General features: G+C 56.7%; 6 protein-coding genes across 6 annotated transcripts; 5 read left to right on the top strand and 1 right to left on the bottom strand.

The window, feature by feature from the left end:
• Positions 1–1,135: 1,135 nt before the first annotated feature.
• Positions 1,136–3,770, top strand: BDY17DRAFT_281500 (ABFa alfa-L-arabinofuranosidase-A-like protein). Its single transcript, XM_033732056.1, has 2 exons — positions 1,136–1,658; positions 1,709–3,770. The coding sequence occupies exons 1-2, from the start codon at positions 1,313–1,315 to the stop codon at positions 3,421–3,423; spliced, it is 2,061 nt and encodes a 686-aa protein (XP_033589093.1). The 5' UTR covers positions 1,136–1,312; the 3' UTR covers positions 3,424–3,770.
• A 107-nt stretch (positions 3,771–3,877) lies between these two features.
• On the top strand, positions 3,878–5,062 carry BDY17DRAFT_346591 (uncharacterized protein; the record flags this gene model as incomplete). The annotated part of the gene is made up of 2 exons (XM_033738107.1): positions 3,878–4,369; positions 4,429–5,062. 2 exons carry the CDS (start codon positions 3,878–3,880, stop codon positions 5,023–5,025), a joined length of 1,089 nt encoding a protein of 362 aa, XP_033589092.1. The 3' UTR covers positions 5,026–5,062.
• Positions 5,063–5,098: 36 nt separating this feature from the next.
• On the top strand, positions 5,099–7,311 carry BDY17DRAFT_298667 (aldehyde dehydrogenase domain-containing protein). Its single transcript, XM_033733778.1, has 5 exons — positions 5,099–5,883; positions 5,955–6,270; positions 6,334–6,494; positions 6,556–6,718; positions 6,776–7,311. Exons 1-5 carry the CDS (start codon positions 5,390–5,392, stop codon positions 7,145–7,147), a joined length of 1,506 nt encoding a protein of 501 aa, XP_033589091.1. The 5' UTR covers positions 5,099–5,389; the 3' UTR covers positions 7,148–7,311.
• Positions 7,312–8,550: 1,239 nt separating this feature from the next.
• BDY17DRAFT_161400 (uncharacterized protein) lies at positions 8,551–9,527 on the top strand. Its single transcript, XM_033729717.1, has 2 exons — positions 8,551–9,389; positions 9,449–9,527. The coding sequence occupies exon 1, from the start codon at positions 8,632–8,634 to the stop codon at positions 9,097–9,099; it is 468 nt and encodes a 155-aa protein (XP_033589090.1). The 5' UTR covers positions 8,551–8,631; the 3' UTR covers positions 9,100–9,389; positions 9,449–9,527.
• Positions 9,146–11,649, top strand: BDY17DRAFT_298664 (uncharacterized protein). The gene is made up of 4 exons (XM_033733777.1): positions 9,146–9,389; positions 9,449–9,957; positions 10,018–10,417; positions 10,475–11,649. The coding sequence occupies exons 1-4, from the start codon at positions 9,342–9,344 to the stop codon at positions 11,306–11,308; spliced, it is 1,791 nt and encodes a 596-aa protein (XP_033589089.1). The 5' UTR covers positions 9,146–9,341; the 3' UTR covers positions 11,309–11,649.
• BDY17DRAFT_298662 (Alpha/Beta hydrolase protein) lies at positions 11,650–13,834 on the bottom strand. Its single transcript, XM_033733776.1, has one exon. It carries the CDS (start codon positions 13,437–13,439, stop codon positions 11,733–11,735), a length of 1,707 nt encoding a protein of 568 aa, XP_033589088.1. The 5' UTR covers positions 13,440–13,834; the 3' UTR covers positions 11,650–11,732.
• Positions 13,835–14,444: the final 610 nt, after the last annotated feature.

The raw sequence follows: 14,444 nt of genomic DNA, 5'->3' as shown, positions 1-14,444 counted from the left end.
GCATGGCTCCTTTGCCGAGTTCCAAGGCAGTGTCCAAGGGGGTGATGATGTTCTCTGCCAGGCCGTGCAGGTCGGGCATCGGGAAGGTGGCATGTGATGGCTGTAGTGCGAGCGCGAGCAAAGATAGGATCAATGCAAATGGAGCCATGTTGACAATGTGTTCTCTTCACAGTGTTTCTAATTGCGGGCAGAGCGGGCAGAGCGAAGAGAAGAGAGGGAAAGGTGTATGAGGCGAGGCGGCCAGACTCTGCCAAAACGAGCACGTCGCATCGACACGCGTGTTGTCCCACTTCCCGCCTGGAATGAATGCCATCGAATTTCGCGCCTTTGAAGCAAGGCACGCGCTTGGCTGTCCCCATTAGAGGCCATGGCATGCCGTGGGTGCATATAGAAGGCTGGAGAATGAGCCCGAGCCTCATTCTCACGCCCAGAAACTGTTCAGCGACTGATAACGTGTAAAGTCAAGATGTGAGGGTGCCATCAGCCTCGCGAGCCCCCAATGCCAATGCGCTGCTCGCGAGTCGCCTTGGCCTTTGCTCTCGTCTGCGCCGCCGGAGTCAAGGGCTCGTCACGCGCGCCAGTTCCATTCCCCACGGTGCTTCTCTCGCTGTTCTGTGAGCTATTCATGTCGGAAGTCTTCATCGCATCGCGAGCCGCTTTCCGGTTTTCGTACTCTGTAATGTCATCGGGTCTAAGCGATATCTTGGTTGCTGCGCGGGATAACATCTTGCAAGCGTATGGGATGCGAGAACTGGATATTCGGGAAGTAGACAGCGAGATGTATACGATGAGGTGTTGATATAGAGTCAAGGGAGACAGTTTGTGGTCGCGTTGTCACCACGACTTTTGCACACATGTCTCGATCGTGGCCTTCACGTGTCACTACACTCGACACACTCCTCCGTCCTACTTTACTTTTCGTCTCAAATTAGACCCTGCCTCAGATCGTTCCTCAGGTCCACATGAAATAGGGACGTTGTTCCAACGCTCACCCAACCCATTCTAGGAACCCGACATTCCGCCTCCTCCACAAAGTCTTTAGCCGGGATCGTCATATATGCCGCCGATCCCCCATGTATAACCCACCTTTGCCACCACAATTCTCCGCTTAGCCCGACATTGTGTGTGGAGGAAAGCCTTGTTTGTCGGTATAGGCAGGTGAATGAAGCCACGGCAATTGAGCCTGCGCCTTCATCCGGCCATAGCATGGCCTGCCATAATGATGATGCGCACCGACTGCGGAGTATATGTATTGGCGGGGCCGCCATTCGCAATGCTGTGGTGTAAGTGCCTTCTCACACTCTGAATCACGATGTGGGAGATTTTATTTGCAGCGTTCGCTGCCACGGCTGCGGCCCAAGCAGTCAATTTTACCGTCTCTTCTTCTGGTGGCACCGCCACTTCACCATATCAGTATGGCATCATGTTCGAGGACATCAACCACAGCGGAGACGGCGGCGTGTACGCGGAGCTGGTCCAGAATCGTGCATTTCAAGGCAATTCCATCTTCCCAAGCAACCTTTCCAGCTGGTATCCCATTGGAGGAACAGAGCTTTCTTTGTACAATTCATCCAACCCGCTGTCGTCAGCTTTGCCGGCTTCGATGCTGGTCACTGTGGCCAACGACTCTTCTGGCGAGGTCGGGTTTTGGAACGAGGGTTAGTTCCGCCCTTCATTTGCCTCTTGTTGGACAGACTAACAAAGACAGGGTACTGGGGTTTCCCGATCGTGGAGTCATGGAACTACAACGGCTCTTTTTACGTCAATGGCAACTTCAATGGCAATCTGACGGTGTCTTTGCAATCAAACACTACCGGCAAGACTTACGCAACAGCAGCAGTAGCAGTAGACTCCACTGCATCTGCGTGGAAACAATTCTCGTACCAATTCAACCCCACTAGCGATGCGCCAGACAGCAACAATACCCTTCGATTCACCATGGACGCGTCGGACGTGCAAGAGCCATTGAACTTCAATCTGCTCAGTTTGTTCCCGCCAACGTACAACAATCGACCAAACGGCTTGCGTGTCGATTTGATGGAGGCGATGGCGCAGCTCAAGCCCTCCTTCTTCCGCATGCCTGGCGGCAACAACATCGAGGGCGACGCACCTCCGTACTGGTACAACTGGACGAATACGATTGGGCCGCTGGTCGATCGCCCTGGCTACCCCGGAGCCTGGACTTACGAGAACACCGACGGACTCGGCCTGATTGAGTACATGCTATGGGCCCAAGACCTGAACATGGAGCCAGTCCTTGCCGTATGGTCTGGACACTATCTTGATTCCGTCTCTTTGCCTGAAGATCAGCTTGCGCCATACGTGCAGGCTGCAGTCGACCAACTGGAGTTCTTAATGGGCGACACTTCTACCCAATGGGGCGCCGAGCGTGCGAAACTGGGCTACCCGGAGCCCTTTGAAATCAACTTTGTCGAAGTGGGGAATGAAGACAGTCTGGGTGATGGCATGGAGTCCTATGCAGCGTATCGATTCGCAGCCTTCTATCATGCCATTCATGATGCCTATCCCAATATCAACATCATGGCGAGTTATTACGACGTGGGGCCGGTGCACCCTCCCTTCCCTCACACTTCTGGAGATTTCCACGAATACGGCGTGCCTCTCGACTTCAGCAGTCAATTCAACTACTTTGACAACTACACTGCTGCGCATCCCTTGCTCTTGGGCGAGTATGCCGTCATTCAGTACGACGCACCCGGCGTGGACGGTCCAAACTACAGCCCTGGTGCTCCTCGCGCCATGTTTCCCTTCTGGTATGGAACTGTCTCTGAGGCCGTCTATCTCCTCGGAGCAGAGGTCAACTCGGCCAAGATCATCGGCGCAGCGTACGCGCCCAGCTTCATGAACCTGAACAACTGGCAATGGATCCCAGACATGATCGCCTTCGACGCCAACCCGGCGAACCTCCTCCTGTCGACCAGCTTCCGCATGATCGAGTTACTCTCGGGCACACGCATCACCGAGAACCTGCCTACCTCTGGCAATGCGTCGAACCCAGTATATTGGGTTGCAGGGCGCAACGACATCACAGGCTCGCACATCTTGAAAGCAGTCGTCTACAATAGCACCGCAGACGTCCCATTCAGCGTGACCTTCGAAGGCATCGGAGCGGGCGCGGCAGCCAATTTGACTTATTTGACGGCCCCAATGAACTCCAGCAATACCCTTGGCAACGAAGTCGTTCAGACCTCCGTGTCAACCGTGACGGCCGGCAGCAGCGGAGCGTTCAGTTTCACATTACCTCCGTACAGCATTGCCGTCATGGAAATTGGCGCGGGCGCAGTGGGTGGAGGTTGGAACTATACCGAGCCCTCGAGCCGGGAGGGCTGGCAGGGCTGGAACGACTGGCAGGGCGGACGATTGAATGCAACGTGGAACGAGTGGGGTCAGCGAGTGGGTTGAGTTGAAAGGAAATGATATATCAGCAGCCATAGACCGGCAGTGATAGCACGATATGCTGAGCCGCGGACCGTCTACAACACGTCTGGTCCAACTCTTGTAACCCTGGATTCGTCATGCGAATTCATAAGGTACTGTTGAACTACCCGACTTTCTATCGTCGTTCTGGCCGCATTTCCGAGTCAGGAAATGGAGCGAGTTGCGAGTAGGAAGGCGGCTACACCGCCATGTACCCAGGGGCGTTTTTGGGGCGTTCGGTTCACTAATCAAAAGACACCCGCCGCGTCCAGCACGCGAGATCATTGTTTAAGAGAGCATCTAGGGCGTTGTTAGCCTTTGGATTAGTAAACAGTAAATGCGAAGAGTCACGGGCAACATATAGACAGGAGATGCCAATAGCGTCCCATAATTGTAAAGCAACGTCAGAAACGACAGCCTCCAACAATCGTCCCCAACAATGGCCCCCCCAAAAGTGTTTGTAATCGGCGGCACTGGTGCTCAAGGCATCCCCGTTATTCGCGGCCTCGTTCAAGACGGGGCATACAGCGTGCGAGCGCTGACTCGGGATCCCAAGTCCCCTCGTGCAGCGCATCTCCTCTCTCTCGACAACGTCGAGCTGGTCGAGGGCACGTTTGCCAACGAAGCCCATCTCCGCAAAGGCCTGGACGGGTGCGAGTTTGCCTTTGTCAACATTGATGGCTTCAATGCCGGGGAGAAGACGGAGATGTTCTGGGCGGTGCGGGCGTATGAGCTGGCGGTCGAGGTGGGCATCCGGTTCTTCGTGTACGGCAACCTGGATTACGCCTACAAGAAAGGAGGGTATAATCCGATGTTCCGGACGGGACACTATGATGGTAAGGGAAGGGTGGGAGAGTGGATCTTGCAGCAGACGAAGGCGAATGGGGAGAGAACGGGGGCAGCTTTATTTACCACTGGCCCGTATTTCGAGGTAGTACTTCTGCAAGGCGCCGGACCCAGATGTCTCTTCGACTGACGTGCGCGAGATAGATGGCGCTCGGTGCTGGCACACCAATGTCCCCGTCCATCGAAGATGGCATCGTCACCTGGCGTATGCCGATAGGCCAGGGAGCGATCCCGTTCGTCTCCCTTGACGACTGCGCCTACTATGTGCGCTGGCTATTCGACCACCAAAGCGAGGCCACCGGCATGGATCTAGAAGTGGCCGTCGAGCACGTCGATCCTCGCGAGATGGCCCAGGCGTTCACGAAAGTGACAGGCGAGCCCGCGCGATATGAGGCCATCGATCTGGACGCCTTCTGGACCACGACTCCTTTTGGGCGGTCGGCGGAGTTGCCGGCTGGATACAATGCTGATGCCAGCGATCCGGCCACGATGAACATGCGCACCAACTTCTCCGGTTTCTTCAATTGTTTCAAACACTCCGCCGGGAACACGGGTGTGATTCGGAGGGATTATGCTTTGCTCGATCGCATCCACCCGAACCGCATTCGGAGTGCGGAGGAGTTCTTCAGGAGGGAGGATGAGAAGAAGCGGGCCGCTGGGTTTGATGGCATTTACCACACGGTGCAGAATCTCATACCTGTCTTGAAGGTGAGGGAGGACGGAAGGAAGGGCATTCTCTGAGAGGGTTACTTTGCTGGTCAGAGGACAAACCCGTGGTCCATCGTATGTAGTCGGCTACTTGGCCCGAGTGTAAACCCGAGAAGTCTAGCCGGCTGACGTCTACACGCACGTGGTGGGGTTGCATGTGGGGAAACGGCGGGGCAACCACCGCGTAAAGCCTACAGAATATGGACGGGGGCCGACGACGGATACTGAAGCCCAGACGTTCTAGACCGATCAATCGTGGCTCTTGGTGGACCTCATGGCTCAATGAAATATAACCCGAGCAGACTGCCTCTCCCCTCCCCTCTTCTTTTTCCTTCGCTTGTAAGTCCAACGCCCTCCTCTTCCTCCATCTAATCTCTGTCATACTCCAACGCCCACCATGGCAAGCACCACCCTCAAAATCAACGGCAGAGATGTCTCCCTCCCCACGGGCATCTTCATCAACGGCGAGTTCCGCAAGGCCATTGGCGGCAAGACCTTCGCCACCGAGAACCCCTCTACCGGTGAGGAGATTGTCAAGATCCAAGAGGGGCAAGCAGAGGACGTCGACGAGGCGGTCCGCGTGGCTCGCAAAGTCTTCCGGTCGAAGGAATGGGCTGCATTCCCTGCCGCCGACCGGGCCAAGGCCCTGAACAAATTGGCGGATCTCATGGAGGAGCACTTTGAGGATCTGCTGGCGCTTGAGATGATTGATACTGGTAAGACGAGGACGCAGGCGGCGAACCTCGATCTGCCGGGCAGTATTGGGACGATTAGGTATTTCGCTGGGTGGTGTGATAAGATTTATGGCCAGAGCAATTTTGGTGTGCCCGGCGTGTTTGGATACACGAAGAGGGAGGCTGTGGGCGTGTGCGGGCAAATCATCCCTTGGAAGTGAGTACCTCGACTCCACTCGACTCGCATGCATTGTGAAGACGCAACATGAGGCTGACAACAACACCCAGCTTCCCTCTGTTGATGTTCTCCTGGAAGATTGCCCCGGCCTTTACTTGCGGAAACACCGTGGTCATCAAGAGTGCCGAAACGACTCCGCTCACCGCCCTGTACATGTGTGAGCTTATCAACAAGGCTGGCTTCCCCGCCGGCAGTGTGAACCTCGTCAGCGGCTACGGCAAGACTGTCGGCGCCGCGATCGCGCACCATATGGACGTCGACAAGGTTGCCTTTACTGGCTCTACCGTCACCGGCCGTGCTATCCTGAAGGCGTCTGCTGCCTCCAACTTGAAGAAGGTCACTTTGGAGTTGGGCGGCAAGAGCCCGGTAAGTCGAGTTCGCGGGTCCAGAGTTGGTGATTGAAACGATAACTAACCTTCACGAACCCAGAACATTGTCTTCGCGGATGCAGACCTTGACCAGGCGGTCGAATGGAGTGTGTGGGGTATTCACATGAACTACGGCCAGACCTGCCACGCCGGCACGCGCATCTACGTGCACGAAGACATCTACGACAAGTTCCTCGAAGGCTACACCAAGGCCTTGAAAGCGTAAGTCATCCAATGCACCGACTGGACTCTATGGGTGATATGGCTGACGATCTACAAACAGAATCCGAGTTGGAGACAACTTTGGCGGCAAGACTGACCAAGGCCCGCACAATAGCAAGGTGCAGTACGACAAGATCATGGGCTACATCGAGCAGGGCAAGAAGGAGGGTGCGACGCTGCACCTGGGAGGCGACTCGGACGGAGGCAAGGGCTACTTCATCAACGTGAGCACATCTTCCCCCCACACGCCAATCATCTTGCGATCGCTGACACATCCCCAGCCCACCATCTTCACCGACGTCAAGCCCGACATGAAGATCATGAAGGAAGAAATCTTCGGCCCCGTCGTGGCAATCTCCAAATTCAAAGACGAAGAAGAAGTCATTGAGCTCGCCAACGACACCACCTACGGCCTTGCCGCCGGCATCTTCACGCGCGACTACGAGCGTGCCATTCGCGTCACGAGCGCGCTGAAGGCCGGCACCACGTGGGTGAATCTGTTCAACTTCGTGCACTGGAGCATGCCGTTTGGTGGGTACAAGGAGAGCGGTATTGGTCGCGAGTGTGGCGATGCGGCGCTGGAGAATTACACGGAGATCAAGACGGTGTATATGAATATGGGGGCGAGGGCGCCGCCTGTTGGTCCCTCCTAGATGGCCTGAGGTTGGGTGTCGAGGCAGACAGATGGTGTGTTCTTGGCTGAGAGACGTTTGGATTCTGTAGATACAGTGCATCATCAACACTCTGAATTGACTTAAAAGATGTCCTGCGCATGGAGTGGGGGGTGTCAAATGCATCGTCCTGGGCTGTCTATGCTGTTGATGTGTGGATAGACAAAAGTCGTGAACGGCGCCCGAAGAATTTTGTCCCACGCACTTCCGGTCATCCTCTGGCATCAGCATCCCGGACCTCTATCAACCACAACCTTCTGATCGTCTGGAAGCCTCCAAAGTGGCGACATCATCGACGATGCCTCCATAACCCCTCGACAGTGAGACCGCAGTGCTCGTTCATCGCAGCATTGCCGAATACTCCAACCGACTCGTGTTCAAGAGCCCGCACCCGTGCGGCACGGGCGCATCACGGCCCACGATGCACGTCCTCCGAGCACATCCATCGGAATTCGAGGCCCGTCATCTCCGGATTCAAGAGCTGTATCGAAATTGGTGAGCGAGAGTAAATCACATCGAGCAGCGGCAAGCTCAGGAAGAGGAGGAGTCGGATGCAGCGTGGTTGGAGGACTGCCTACACCGCCAGTCACACGGTGATCGATTCCGACCGCTCTTCGAGAGGCTGAGAAGGCTATGAGCGCATCTCGAGTCGAAAAGTTGCATCCCACCACGCTGTTACGACACAGCACTGCGGAAGCTGGCGGCTTCGGCTCGCGGATACCTCTTTGTTGGACGGCACCGCAGAACGCAGCAGTCACCATCGTGTGCACAACTTCGACCGTGCCGTACCACGAGACATAAATCCTTCGGATCACCCCAGAGTCTGACCGATGTATAAATCCCTGAGACAAAGTGCTATGGAAACGATACGCTCTCGTCACGGTAAGGCAAGAACGGTGAGTATTTTACTAGACCTTTCAAACAGCCTCCGAGTCACTTTCGTTGTCCATCCAACTTTGTGTAAGGCACGGGAAGAATGGTGTCATGCCACGATCGTTCGTTCTCTGACCTCTTTGGAACGTGCGTGCTGTTCAGTAAACCACGCATCTTGGATATCTCGTATCTTCGAAACTCACCAACTACCGGAAAACTCGGTTGGCTTTGGGCCATCCTCGTTGCCTCAAAGCGCAGGCTGGACCGGGAAGGCTGCGCGAGGGCACGTTTCAAGCTGATGGAAACAACGCGGATGCGACATACATGGTCAGTCATACCTGAGTATCATCACGAGTACAAGGCTGACCCCTCTGCCAGGTTAGTCATGCGGCCAGCGACTGTCGACAGTGCCGCCAACATGCCGCCGTGATATTCCACGATCATGGAACAGACCCTGGCGCCGATCAAATGCTACGAACCCTCGCGGAAGCCGCGGAAATGGACATCTGACCAAGTCTACATGCATACCGTTCCAGCGTGCGTTAGATCTCTCTAGCAATCGCTATGCTGGTGAGCAACTCGCCGTCCTCATCATGCCAAAGGCAAGAGGCAGGCTGACTTTGGCCAGACAGGAACCAGCAATGCACCTCACGTTCAATGGCAATGCTGGACTGTCCATCGACCAACGAGCAACACGGGCGACCGGGAGCGCACGTCCGAGAAAGGCAGCCTGCAGCTGGGAAGAGGAATCGGCTCGATCGGCTGGGCGAGAGCCGGGGAGAAGTTTGACGCCACGCTCTGATTGGCTCGTGCTAGAGTCAACAGGAATTCGCGTCCAAACGCCTGATGGAGCCTGGCATCGAAGGGAAAGACGACGCGCATCACGGCCCGGCGGTGTTGATGCTGGCGAGGAATACCCAGGCCACCATCACAAACTGCTCATTCACTTGTTCAAACGCGAGGAGCGTTGCCTGCCGCGTGCCAAGGTCAGCTGCGTTTTCACTTGCGAGCGCAGCGCTTCGTCGTGTCACCCGTGCGGGTATTCCCGCCCAGAAGATTAACTCACTTGGCCAGTCGCTCCTTCAATCCTCTCTCTCTCCTGCACAGCAACACATCCATCAACCTCTCTACTACCCGTCGCCGACTCATCGCGCAGTCGCCTCCCCGCTGCTATCCTTCATCCCCCTCATCACCTCAGCTCTTTATTTGCACATCTGGTGAGGGCTACGCGTCAGGTACACCCTTCACCCACACGTCGCAGCCACCTGCCAGGCCTCTCCCAATCCCATACCCAATCTCCAACATGGCTGAAGAAGCAACCACGGCACCATCCACAGTAGACGCGCCGGCGGTGAGTTCACGTCACATCCCAAATGAAGCTTTGTGTCATGTCCACTAAGTCCTCCCAAGCCACCTGCCCCCGCCGAGCCTGTAGAGCCTCCTACTGCCAACGGCGAGCCCACCGAGGGTACAACAGAAGATGGGCAGGTCTTGAGCGAGCAGACAACCACCGCAGTGACCGCGCCAGACGGCGGCGCGGCGACCGATGCCGCCGATCCTGCCCCCGCTGCCACTGCTGAAGACGCCGATGACGCCACGCCCTCGAGCGGCAAGAAAGAGAAGAGGAAGTCGGTCGGCGGTGTGCCCGAGCACAAGAACAAGAAGCTCACCAAGAAGAAGAGCATGCCGACGCTGCATCTCGACGCCAAGCCCGGCCAGATGTACTGGGCCAGGCTGAAGGGATACGCACCGTGGCCCTCGGTCATCTGCGATGAGCAGATGCTGCCTGAGAACCTCCTCTTCAATCGTCCGGTGAGCGCCGCGCGCCCGGACGGCAGCCTACGCGACGATTACAAGGATGGTGGCAAGAACGCAAAGGACCGGACTTTCCCCGTCATGTTCCTCTCTACCAATGAATTGTGAGTGCTACTTGAGGATGATCGCGGCCTGGACAGCAAGCTGATGTGATGATTCTGTAGTCAATGGATGGCCAATACCAGTCTCACGCCCCTCGATCCTGCAGAGTGCCACGACCCGCCCAACTCCAAGAAGATGTCGAAGTCGCTCAAGGACGCGTGGAAGATTGCGTCGGAGGATCACGACATCGAGTACTTCAAGGGAATCCTGAAGACGTGGCAGGAGGAGACCGCTCGGGCGGCGAAAGAACGTGCCGAGGCAGAGCAGAAGGCGGCCGAGGAGCGGGAGAGGAAGATTCAAGAGGCGGCGGCCAAGGCTAAGAGCGGAGACGAGGATGGGAAGAAGAAGAAAAAGGCGCGGAAGAGCAAGGGTGGTGAGGACGGTGATGTGACAATGGAGGATGTCGACGCGCCCAAGTTGAGCAAGAAGCGCAAGAATGAGAGTGATGGAGAGGGCGGCAAGGTGAGTCGAGACTGGTCTTTCACGCCGTACCCACGTTGCTGATGTCTGACAATCTAGCCAAAGAAGACCCCCAAAGTCACCAAGCTCAACGCGCCCAAGACTCCCAACGGCGAGGAAGCAGCGTCCGGCAAGAAATCTACCACCAAATCGAAGAAGAAGATCGTGACCGCTCCCAAAGAAGAGGAGGAAGAGGAGCGACCGCAGATGAGCGAAGCCGAAAAGCTACAGCAGCGCGAGAAAGCCATCCTCTACCTCCGCCACCGCCTGCAAAAGGGCTTCCTCACCCGCGACAAGGCCCCTGTCGACACCGAGATGCCGACCATGGCCGAGTTCCTCGCCCAGCTCGAAGGGTACGAAAACCTCGAGCCCGCCATCATCCGCAACACCAAGATCCACAAGGTGCTCCGCGGGATTGTCAAGCTCGCCTCCATCCCGGAAGACGAGCAGCATCAGTTCAAGAAGCGCTCGGCTGCACTGCTCGGCGAGTGGAACAAGAGAATGGATGCCGATACCGAGTCTGCGCCTGCTTCTGCTGTTGAGGCGCCAAAGGAGGCGGAGGCGACGAATGGAGAGCCTGCCACTGCGGCTCCGGCTGCTAGCATTCCCACCAATTTTGTCTCCACGCCGGACGGCGTTCGCTACACTCCGAATGTCGACGAGGCGAAGGCGGATGCACCAACGACTGCCGGGGTTGAGAAGAGCTCCGAAGAGGTCGCTACGGAGGAGAAGGCCGAGAAGGCCGCGGATGAGATTGAGGAGAAGATTGAGACGGTCGTGGAGGAGAAAACGGACAGCATCGCTGCTCTGGCGACATCGACTGCCACTGAGACGGCCGCGCCTGTGGCTACGGATGGCGATGTCGTGATGCAAGCGACCGAAGAGGCTGCGTGAGTGTTTTGAAACGATGGAATGAACGAGAGTGCGAAGGGAGGATTTCTGTGCTTGATCGAACAGAAGTGGCTCTCTGCAAACTGCTGCAGTGAGTCCTCACGATGTGTTGGGGGAAAAGGGAGTACGAGGCTCGTCGGATGGTTGACGATGCCCAAAATGCATTTACTTGAGACGTTTCGGCGCCAGACGCAGGGAGGAGGGCTGTGTGGAAGGACGATCACTTGTTTGAGCGGCTGGCCATTAGAGCCCAGCACGCGTCACCCTTGATGAGTTTTTGAGTGCGACAAAGACTACCTAGCTACGGCGAAGAAATTGCGAGTCCTTTAACAACTTCCAATGACCAGAAGAACCAACCACAAACTCCTCCCAGCTTTTCATCCCATCCCATTTTCGATCGCACAAACACGTACACCAAGTAACCCTTTTACCTCACAGTCCCCATCACCGCCGCGCACGCCAGCGCATTCACGCGGGAATGGTACACGTCAAGCGTATGCTGCGCCAGATCGCCAAACAGCGCGTCGCGCAAATCCTCTACGCACACGCTGTGCGCCGCCGCGCCCGTCTTGACATGCGGTGCGCTGCTTTCCCTTAGGAGCACGAGATTCCCCGCGTTGGCTAGAGGGACGGCAGGGACGGGCCAGATGGGCGCCCCCGGCTCGTCTGCTGCTGGTGGTGTTGTGGAGCGGGTCCTGTGCAGCGACAGAGTAGGGGAGCTGGACCGCGAGTTGGGCGGTGGAGCTGGGGAGTGGGATTTGCGGAGGGAGTGCGGGAGGTATTTCCTTAGGCCTTTGGTTGGGGGAGCATCTTGTTTGTGCGTCTCTGGTGCTGTGCTGCTCGGTTCACGAGGCGAGTGCAGGGGACTGGCGAGCAGGCGGGCGAGGGTTTTGAGGTAGGCGGCGGAGCTGAGGCGCAGGACTGGGTCGCCTTCGTTTGCGAAGGCGAGGAAGACGCCTTTGTTGCCGTTGTCGGTGCTGTCGTGGCTCTTTTGTAGGGTTTTGGTCGAGACGGGGGGTGCGCCGAAGGTCATGCAGTGGATGCTGGAGAACTTGGCCGTGATGCTGGTCAGTTCGGACGTGATGGTCTCTGAGAGCATGTGGGTGTAGAGGATCGAGGCGACGGCGCCGCCGGCTGAATGTCCCGTGAATAGCAGCGTAGGTTTGGAGTTGTAGGCGGGATGTTGCTGCAGTTGCACGGCGACAAGAGCGACCATTGCTTTGGCGACGTTTAAAAAACCCGCGTGGCATGCATTGTCATGGTCGTCGAGGAAGCCGGTGGGTTTCACAGGCTTCGCGGCGTAGTTGACGGCCCAGTCGGCGAGGCTTTGAAATTGGGTGCCGCGGATGGACACGATGATCACGCGGCTGCCGTCGACGAGTTGGTCCTCGATGATCATGGCTTTGGTGCCTTCACTGGAGTCTGGAGAGGTGTATTTTGCCGGTTGAGACCATCGCGAGGGTTCGGAGTAGTACACGTCGCGTGCTGCTTGGGCGGCGCGGCATGCCATTGCCCATGTCGATAGGGAGGCGGTGAAGACGGGCAGGTCGGAGGGAAGTCTGGAGTTGCGATACTGCGAGGCCTTTTTCGCCAGAGAGGATGTGCGAGTGAGTTTGTTGTCGTCGTATGGGCGGGAGAACTTGTTCTCGTCTTCTTCCTTGCGGACGAGCGAGGTGGCGCGCACGAGGTGCTGGAATTCGACCTTCTCATGGAGACGAGCCTCGAGGTGGAGGACTTCTCGCTCTTCGGCACTCAGCCCATCGACTTTGGTCTGGGGTTCATCTTCGACAATGGCTGGGATCGGCTTGACCCCCTTTCGTGCATTGGCTGGGGAGTCCTTAAGTACATGGACAGTACTCGACCGTCGTTTCCCAGTGTTAAAGTCCTCGTGGGTATCGGTGACGGTTGAATACTGCTCTCCGTGGTCTTGTTCCACCAGTGTCCTGCTAGAGCGTAAGGAACGCTTATGTTCGTCTCGCACGTAGCTGGAGGTTGTGACTTCGGCCGCACTTGGCCGCCGGGGTACATCTGGAACATCGTCACCAGCTTCGGTGTTGAGGTGTCCGGGGAAGTAAGATCTGGGGGAACGTGGCGAGCTTCCAAGGACGGGATAATCCAAGTCGAGCTTGTGCATCCCCGACTGCTCCGAAGGCACCGAGGTGGAAAGATAGGTCTCGACTGTGACGGTGGTGCGGCGCCCGGACTGGTTGTTGCGCTTATCGATGGGAAGGGCGGTTGTCCTTCTTGGGGTCTCGCCATTCTTAAGCCGTGACAAAGGAGTCCCTGTAGGGATGCGGTGTTCTAGGCGATCCGCATTGGGAACGCTGGGTTTGGTACTGAAGAGAGTGTCCAGATTGCTTTTGAAAAGGCCGATTCTTGCACTGACGTCTTCGTTGTGGTACTTTGGTTTATTTGCGGAGGCGTGTTTGCAGCAGAAATGCTCGTGCGCCTCCGGATCTGAATCGTTGGCTGGAACCTCAACCACGACCGGGAGGTTGTAGCCTGCTTTGGGGACCAATCGATCCCATGCGAGGAAAGGGAGATCCATGGCTGGAGTAGACATTTTCGTGTCCTGTAGAATTGCCCAGAAGAGGCAATGGGACAGATGGGTAGATAGAAGACAAGAAGAGCATGAGCGAGGTGGGAGATGGTCAATGGAGGCATGGTGTGACCGCAATGGAGCAGATATACCTACCACCAACGTTTCGTCGATAACAACACTGGCGCAATATCAACGTCTTGATTGGTGCATCGTCGATCTCACTCGAAGACGAGGAAGTCCATTATGGGCGCCGTAGCTTTCACATGCATGCGGGACTAGGAATGGTGCGGAAGGGAGGTGGTAGCGAGAGCAAAACCTTGGGCGATGCCACTTCTCGTCCGCCATTGGTCGTGAGAGCGGTCACGAGAGTCAGGGAGGGTGGAATGATGGATGCTTTGACGAGATGAGAGCAGCGGCGCGGCTAGGTCTGCAAGCCACGGCTGGGCGATGCAGCGCCCCGGGCCCCATTCGAACGGCTTGGCCGAGATGGTGTCAGGTGTTCATAACCAAACCTTGCGAGAGTCGTAACGCCCAGAAGCAGAATAACATCGGCGGGCCCTTCGAATCACGTTACATATTGTTGTGGTGGGGAGCGGG

This window comes from Neohortaea acidophila (genome assembly GCF_010093505.1).
Source record: "Neohortaea acidophila strain CBS 113389 unplaced genomic scaffold BDY17scaffold_6, whole genome shotgun sequence".
In the NCBI taxonomy this organism is placed as follows: Eukaryota; Fungi; Ascomycota; class Dothideomycetes; order Mycosphaerellales; family Teratosphaeriaceae; genus Neohortaea; species Neohortaea acidophila.
Note: the sequence above shows the minus strand (reverse complement) of the source record. Positions and strands in the feature narration are given on the sequence as shown.

What these genes read in the sequence shown, in the direction of transcription:
- BDY17DRAFT_281500 (XM_033732056.1), top strand. Translation starts at nt 1,313, where the DNA reads ATGTGGGAGATTTTATTTGCAGCGTTCGCTGCCACGGCTGCGGCCCAA. An exon ending in GGTCGGGTTTTGGAACGAGG is followed by an intron (nt 1,659 to 1,708) that starts GTTAGTTCCGCC and finishes TAACAAAGACAG; the next exon opens with GGTACTGGGGTTTCCCGATC.
- BDY17DRAFT_298667 (XM_033733778.1), top strand. Translation starts at nt 5,390, where the DNA reads ATGGCAAGCACCACCCTCAAAATCAACGGCAGAGATGTCTCCCTCCCC. An exon ending in TACACCAAGGCCTTGAAAGC is followed by an intron (nt 6,495 to 6,555) that starts GTAAGTCATCCA and finishes ATCTACAAACAG; the next exon opens with AATCCGAGTTGGAGACAACT. An exon ending in GCAAGGGCTACTTCATCAAC is followed by an intron (nt 6,719 to 6,775) that starts GTGAGCACATCT and finishes ACACATCCCCAG; the next exon opens with CCCACCATCTTCACCGACGT.
- BDY17DRAFT_161400 (XM_033729717.1), top strand. Translation starts at nt 8,632, where the DNA reads ATGCCAAAGGCAAGAGGCAGGCTGACTTTGGCCAGACAGGAACCAGCA.
- BDY17DRAFT_298664 (XM_033733777.1), top strand. Translation starts at nt 9,342, where the DNA reads ATGGCTGAAGAAGCAACCACGGCACCATCCACAGTAGACGCGCCGGCG. An exon ending in CCACAGTAGACGCGCCGGCG is followed by an intron (nt 9,390 to 9,448) that starts GTGAGTTCACGT and finishes AGTCCTCCCAAG; the next exon opens with CCACCTGCCCCCGCCGAGCC. An exon ending in GTGATGGAGAGGGCGGCAAG is followed by an intron (nt 10,418 to 10,474) that starts GTGAGTCGAGAC and finishes CTGACAATCTAG; the next exon opens with CCAAAGAAGACCCCCAAAGT.
- BDY17DRAFT_298662 (XM_033733776.1), bottom strand. Translation starts at nt 13,439, where the DNA reads ATGCACAAGCTCGACTTGGATTATCCCGTCCTTGGAAGCTCGCCACGT.